The 7,967-nt window shown below is 35.2% G+C and overlaps 1 protein-coding gene across 1 annotated transcript; it reads left to right on the top strand.

The window, feature by feature from the left end:
* Positions 2,336 to 4,658, top strand: LOC109822528. Its single transcript, XM_020388747.1, has 2 exons — positions 2,336 to 2,767; positions 3,876 to 4,658. Exons 1-2 carry the CDS (start codon positions 2,408 to 2,410, stop codon positions 4,473 to 4,475), a joined length of 960 nt encoding a protein of 319 aa, XP_020244336.1. The 5' UTR covers positions 2,336 to 2,407; the 3' UTR covers positions 4,476 to 4,658.

Raw genomic sequence — 7,967 nt, 5'->3', positions numbered from 1 at the left:
GAGCTAAGTGTTAATCCCCCATATATATACCATGTGTTCCGAATGATTAGGAGCTAAGTGTTAATACCCCCATTTTAGCCTTAAATATAAATATGACCATATAGAACAATCAAAAATCATAAACATCAATAAGCTATAACAAAATCAATTAACCCACTCGAACAGTTGCAGGTAGTCGCGACACATATCCTCCTTGCGCACCTAAGAAGCCTCCTCATCTCTTTTCTATCTCTATTTTGAACTTTAACTTAAGGTATTACTTCCTTTCTAAGCCTCTCGTCCTCTCTAGTAAGAATACAACCCGTGATCTCCACGGTAGTTAAATCTATCTGAAACTTAAATTCTGGTGCATCAATCACCCTCTGCTGCACTCATAAAGGATGCATGTGGATATCTCTACAATATCTAGCGAAGTAATAAATATGACATTGGTACAACATGAATAAATTTTTCTGAATGGTCATAATTCAATTAAATAAATTAATACCTTTAGCGGGCGAGGTTATAGGTATAGATAATGAACTCAAAGAAGGTCGTGAGGCAGTACCTACATAATTGAAAAATAGAAAATACAATGTGTGCATATGTATATCACGAATAATTTTTCTTTGAACAAATTAATACTTATATCTAACTATGACCTTAATCGATCTCAAGGAAATTCCCTAATTCCTCTATATATATATATATATAATTTAAATCTTTTACTTGATACATGCTAGCAAAATATGTGAATGTTTGTATTGATAAAATCAAAGATAAATACATTAACATTTGAAAAATCCACTTTCAAATTCTACAAGTATCAAAAAATTACATTTAATCTCCCACATTACGGATACCAAGTCAATTTTATGGAGTATACATATTAAACATGACATTCTAAGGGTAGGAGTAACCAGGAATGTAGGCTCTCTAAAAATCATTGCAGATAGCTGATCCCCCATCAAACACCGATGATGGAAGTTAAAATCTGACAACTTCTAGAAGGCTATAATTTAAAGACTTTCATGTAGATTGATGAAGGTTACAATCTGACAACCTTCACAATAACCGATAAAAGCTCTAGTTTAACAGCCTTCACAATCAACATTGGGAATTACAATCTGACGACTCTCATATTTTCAAGAAGCCAAGATGAAGATTACAAGATGACGGTCTTTGCAACGCTCTAGCAAAAGAGACCACAAATTGATGATCTCTTCACATCAAAACGCAGAGGTCATCCCTGCATTTCACCATCAAAACACAGAGGTCATCCCTGCATTAAACCATCAAAACGCAGAGGTTATCCTTGTGTTACAACATCAAAATGCAGAGGCCATACCCACATTTCAGAGTCAAAATGCAGAGGTCATCCCTAGCGCTCCAATTAAAAACGCAAAGTTCGTGGACTCAAAACGCAGAGTTCATCTCTGCATTTCAGATTTACAACGCTGTGCGAACACTGCATTTTCAGCCTAAAACAGGCCTAACTCTTTGTTTTAAGTCTAAAATGCAGAGTTCGGACCCAGAACGCCATTTTCGGCGTTTGACTCGTTCAAACACGAGCTGAACGGTTTTAGAAACCGTCGCAGAGTTCATCTCTGCATTTCAGATTTACAACGCTGTGCGAACACTGCATTTTCAGCCTAAAACAGGCCTAACTCTTTGTTTTAAGTCTAAAATGCAGAGTTCGGACCCAGAACGCCATTTTCGGCGTTTGACTCGTTCAAACACGAGCTGAACGGTTTCAGAAACCATCCCCCCCTACATTTGGAGGGATTTCCGTCCTACTTAGGAGCAGATTAAGGGGATGGTTTACACCTTATTCAACCCTATTATGGAGATAATTAAGGGGGTGATTACACCCTTAATCCTTTATAAATAGGAGTAAACTCAACTGAGTTTGGATCCTTCAGTCCCTGGGGGTTTTGGCAGAAAGGAAGGGATCGTTGGCTAGCTTTTTAGGGGAATTGCTGGAGCTTTGGAGATCGGAAACAAGAGCTTTCTTCATCCTTGGCTTACAAACCGATTTCGGTTAAATCAACTCTTTCACAGAGTTTCAAACTCGTTTAGAGTTATCAACTCATCAAGAGTTCTTTGAAACTTGCCATGCAAGTTCTCCACAGCGTCAAATCGTGAGGAGAAGATCATGTTCTTTGAAACTTTCGCAGTTGCAATGTGGCAAGATTATCATCGATAATTTATTTTAGTTATGCTTATTGTTTGTTTGATTTGTACTCTCTATTTGGGTTTTCTTCTTCATTTGTGTTGTACTTGATAAGCGTTAGACTAATATCATTTTAATTCGGTAGCATGAATGTTAGTTTATTTATTGTGATCTCCTGTCATCTCTCATTGATAGTTTTCAATTATTGAATTGTGAATAATTAATTCCTTCTAACATTATTGTGTGAATTAAAGGATGTCGAAAAGAAGGAATGTGGAAGGTGATTCTTCTCGATGTAGGAATGCTAATGTTTTGATATGGACTCCTAATATGGAAGATAAGCTAATTGATGCTTACTTGAATCAACATGTAATGGGAAACCGAGTTGATGGGAATTTTACATCAATGGCTTATAATGAAATAGTAGCCGAACTTAAAGAAAGCTTTCCCGATAAGCCATTTGATAAGGAAAAAGTAAAGAATCGCATGAAATATATGAAGACAAAATGGACAGCTTGTTATGATTTATTTAAGAATGTCGGAAGTGGCTTTGCTTGGAATCGAAGCACGGGTTTGTGGAGTGCGGAACCTGAGGTTTGGGATAGACTAATCGAGGTAAAATTACACAATCTTTATTTTTTATCGCATTAATGCCATTTATTACAAGGATTATCATTTTTAGTAGCTGAATCGGAAACCTGTTTTTGAGTTGGGTACTGAAAAGGGTACTTGTACCAGTTGAACTGGAGAAAAGGGTATTTTAGCTGTACCGACTAATTGGATATATGATTAAATCTTACTGTTACATGTGATATATGCCAAATCCAATATCTGACATTAATATCTATGACTGCAATCCTATGTATTATTGGCCTGCATCTTTTTTCCCCCTCTTATAATTTTCTACAATTTTTTAGATAAGTATATTAGTTCCCACGGGTGACCTCCATCCTATTTGTTTAAAAAATAAAAATAAAAATCATGTGCACATTGCTGACAATCTGTTTGATACGCTGAAACATATCGTTACAACTGCAATTGCCATTTCCAAAACACAGTTTTAGTTACAGTTGCATATGTTGTTTCGATGCAACTCAAGTTGCTGTAATTGTAAAAATATTCGATTTTTGAGATGTGCTAGCAACCAAATTGACTGGATCTTTTTTTTTTCTTTGGCAAAAAAATGCTTAGTTTTGCAGCTGCAATGTAAAGAGACTATAGTTACAGCGAAACAACTAATTTTCCTAGCCCTTAGATCGAAGTTAATACCATACTAAGCTTGCACTCTCGTAACATTATCTCTGAGTAGCTTGCATACTCGAACCCTGTAATCTGATACTTTACAGGTTGCATGAAGATGTAGTGTTGATACTTATAAGACATTTTTTTTTCACTAGCATCGCACATATGTGGTCTTAATTTACCTGTAATCTGATACTTTACAGGTTGCATACTGGACATAATATCCACTTTATTTGCTCTGAAGATATCAGAGTTTTAATCCATTATTGGCTTGTGATACTATGTACTGTTTCCTTTTCTTTTCTTTTCTTTTTTTGTGTTTTTTTTTCCTGGGAACTAAACTTGTAGTAGTTTCCTAACAGTTTCTAAGAGTTTGATTATACTTAAAATTTAGGTTATATTGATATGTTTTTGGGGGTGAAAATTCAAGTGATAGGTTGAGAACCATGTTGAGCTAAAATTTGGTGCAAATCTGTTTCAGGCTCACCCAGAAGCTGCTGAATGGAGGACCAAGTCTATCCGAAACTATGATAAACTATTGGAGCTTTTTGCAGCTGATAGAGCAAATGGGGAACTTGCTGAAACTGCGGCTGAGATACGAGAAAGGAGGAGGGATTTTAGTGCAAGCAATGGCTTTGATTCTCATACAATTGAGGACATCGATGGTATGGTTTCTCGACATGAAATTTTGTTAGAGAATTTCGATAGGATTAATGATGAGGACCCAAATGACAACAATGATGAACATGTGATTACCCCTGAAACCAAATCAACTGCAAATTCACAAAAGAAAACTAGAAAATCGAAGGACGAAATTTCTATTGTTGATCAGGAGGTGATAAAGGGTATGCAGAGGATAGCTGAGGCAATTGAATCCACTGGTGATAAATACATACAAGCTCTTGAACGTGCTCCAATGAAAAGTAGTGATGTTTGGAATCATTTGCTTGAACTTGGTGTTGAGACTGCTCAAATTAAACAAGCATATCTTTTCCTAACTAAGCATCCAGAGGATCTAAAAGCTTTGCTTGGATGTCCATTGGAAGAGCGCAAGGAACTTCTTATGATGATGTTATCTTGAGAATCTATTGTTATTTATTTTTGTAAGTTGTATTGCCGAATTTGATTATCTGTGGCAATTACAAACTTGTTTGTTTTTGTGTTGCTTATGGCAAAACTTAGTATGCATGTGGTCATATTTTGCTAGAAACATGTGCTAATTGCAAAACTTTGATTTTATGAATTATGTTCCTTTTTTATGTAAGTTGTTTTTGCCTATTGTTTATGGAAATATGTGTTGATAGTGGATATACAATGTGAAAGGAGATGATGACAAGCACAAACTTTTCATTTTCATCTTTTTATGCATTTCACTTTTTTTAACCCTTGCGGATGTAATCTTTACAGGAAGACGATCACATTCCTTGCACCTTGTGCTGTTGAACTTCCAAGCAAGTTTTTGATTGTAGGAACATTGAATTGGTTGGAGAGCTAATATTATTGACTGATGATCACTTCACTTTTATGGAGTTGGATTTGTTCATGTTGTAGCATGTATATCTATTAATTGCTATTTATATGTTGCCATAAGTGCAATATGGAACATTATATAGCTCTGATTTGTGTTTATAGTGGATATACAATGTGGAAGGAGATGATGACAATAATAATATATTGCAATAGATGCATATTTGATATTTAATTTCTAACAACAATATAACTTAATAATATGTGAGGGTATTTATGTCAATTTATATACATTCCATTCCATTCCCCTCCCGTTATTACACTTTCCAAACGGAGTAAAATAACTTCCTCTTGATTCTTCCACTATTAGAATCGGTTATAGTCAAAAATATTCTCATGGTTATCTAAACTTCAATATTCTATCTATAAGAATCAAATATACAATTGTTTGTATAAACCAATTATTACAGTTTTAGAAACAGAAGAATTGCGATTAGAAAGAAAAAGAGAAAATAAAGAATACACTTGAAGAAATCTGCAGATAAATAAATAATAAGATATTTATTTTCATGTGGGCTTATGTGACAGTTGCTCATATTTTTTTATATACATGTGAGGGTATTTATGTCAATTTATATACATTCCCTTCCCTTCCCTTCTTGTTATTACACTTTCCAAACGGGGTGAAATAACTTCCCCTTGATTCACCTTACTAATTTCCCAAACAAGTTTTAGAAATTCCCTTCCCTTCCCTTCCCTTAACTTCCCCTTGGTTCCCCTAACTTCCCTTCACCCCCTCCAAATCCAAACAAGCCCTAAAAGTCCCCCTAGATTAACAAGTGGCACTCACCCCCTTCTCTTCTAATTTCTACGAACAAAATTAACTTGGTCATTTTCTGTAATTTACCCAGCAGAAAAGAACGAGTCTTTCTATAAGATGACGAGGGATTCGCTTACTGAGATCGTCCTTGTGGAGGACGTCGAAGGGCTGACGGAAGTACTTGCGGATGACCTCGCCGGCGGCGTCGGCGACCTTGTTCGCCACCGCCACGAACCCATCCACCTCCTCCTCCGTCGCTTCCATCGGACTCGACGTTGACGAAGGAGACGAAACCCTAATTGGACCCTTGGAGCGGATGCTGACGGGTCGGAGCCCGAATCGGACATGGGTTGGGGCCCGGATCCGATTGGGGGTCAGGGAATGAGGAGGTGGAGAGATGAGGGGAGAGTGAGAGGCGGTGTGCATTGCAAAGCTAGAGAGAGGGAGAGATTCTAGAGAGGGAAAGTAAAAAACAAAAAGAGTTCATCTCAAATTCTCAAAACACGTGAGTGACAATTTCATCATTTCATACCAAAAAAAAATTTAATTTAATTTTTTCATCCTTGTTTAGATCTAGAACTTTCTAAACTTTCTAGAGTATATAATAGAGTTTGGTAATTAAATATCTATTATATTTTACGAGCATAATTGACCCGCGCGTTATTACGGTACTAGCGTCAACAAAATAGAAAAATAATGGTTTAATCATTTGGTTTGGAATTTCTTAACTTATGAATAAAATTATTTTTCCTAATTTGTATTGCTAATAAATTAATAAGAAAGAATATAAAAGTTAATGGTTTAAACATTTTATTAAGAATTTTCTCTTTTACTTTGTGGGGAAAAAAGAAGAAGATATAAGCATCTCAATTAGTTCCCTAAATTATTGAAACTGCTCTTACATCCCAAAATTATTATTAGTTGTTTGAGATTAATTCACCTCAGTTAGCACTTGTTTAATTTGGAAAATATTCTTTCAATTGTAACTTTTTCAGAGTGGATACATTGTTTTATACAAACACATGTCAGAGGTTTTTTTTTTTTTTGGTTTTTTTGGGTGGAGGGAAGGGGGGTGGGAGGAGTGTTTAGCATCAATGTTTGGAGTGACGGAATGGGAAAAGTTCCACTTCTCTCAGAAGTTGAAGAGGGAATTGGAAAAAGATACAAAACAGACATTTGGTTAGCTCAATTTATTTAGTGAGAATGGTTTATAGTTACTTATCCATAATTAAAGGTTAATCTAATCATGATTAACAAATTGGACAGAATTTATAGCAAGATAGTTTAGTAATTGTTCATCCATAGTTAAGTACTAATCTAACCATGTCTAAACATTTCATTTAGAAAAATTACTTTGAATTTTTTGGATAAAAATATTTCGGGAATTTTACTATATGTGAAAAAAGCCAAAAAAAAACATTCCTAAATATTTGGTTTAGAAATTTCTTTTTAGTTTGTTAGTAAATGTTTTTAAGAGTTGTACTTAAGATAACCGCATACTACATTTATATTTTTATTCATTTTGATAATCATAGTGATGTATTCGCATTGTATTATGTTCTTTTTATTTTGACCCACTAGGGCCAAATGAAACTTATTAGGTCATGCTTTAGCTTCAAGAACTCATCAGGCTTAAATTTATTACTAGTTTCCCCTGAATACAAGAGATGCAACTGCTCAATTATGTAAATTACTTTCTTGAATGAGAAAAGAGACTTATGGTGTGTTTGAGTTTACGTAAGAAATGGAAGGAAGGGGGAAAATTCCCCTTCCTTTCCTTCACCTCCATTACACCTCAATTTGGGATGTAAGAATTTGTGCCAAATTTCCCATCCATTCCCCTCCTCTATCCTCTAAGGGCCTGTTTGTTTCGCAAAAAAAGACCGAAAGTGGGGGAAAGTGGGGAAAAAGAAAGTGAATTTTGATGTTTTCCTCCACTTTCAGAGGTTTGGTTCGTCAAAGCTATAACCGAAAGTGGGGGAGAAAATGAGGTGTCACCATATTATTGGTTGATGTGAGTAATTTTTGATGTTTTCCTTCACTTTCCTTGTTTAGATTCTTTTCTTGTGTTTGGTTCATTCTTAAAAGTGAGGGAAAATAGATGAGATGAGATGAGTTGTCATTATATTATTGGATGATGTGACACATACTTAGGAAAATCATTTTACAAAATTTTTTGGAGGAAAGTGATGGAAGGAAATTTTAATGAGATGTGATGAGTTGTCACCATATTATTGGATGATGTGAGTAATTTTTAAAGATGATAGAAAATGAAGAAAAGTGGGG

The sequence above is a fragment of the Asparagus officinalis genome, chromosome 8 (genome assembly GCF_001876935.1).
Source record: "Asparagus officinalis chromosome 8, Aspof.V1, whole genome shotgun sequence".
Taxonomy (NCBI): Eukaryota; Viridiplantae; Streptophyta; class Magnoliopsida; order Asparagales; family Asparagaceae; genus Asparagus; species Asparagus officinalis.
The sequence above is the reverse complement of the archived record's forward strand: the minus strand, read 5'-3'. Positions and strand labels throughout refer to the sequence as shown.

Coding starts and splice junctions, on each gene's coding strand:
- LOC109822528 (XM_020388747.1), top strand. CDS start 2,408: ATGTCGAAAAGAAGGAATGTGGAAGGTGATTCTTCTCGATGTAGGAAT. Junction 2,768..3,875: donor TTTGGGATAGACTAATCGAG/GTAAAATTACAC, acceptor AATCTGTTTCAG/GCTCACCCAGAAGCTGCTGA.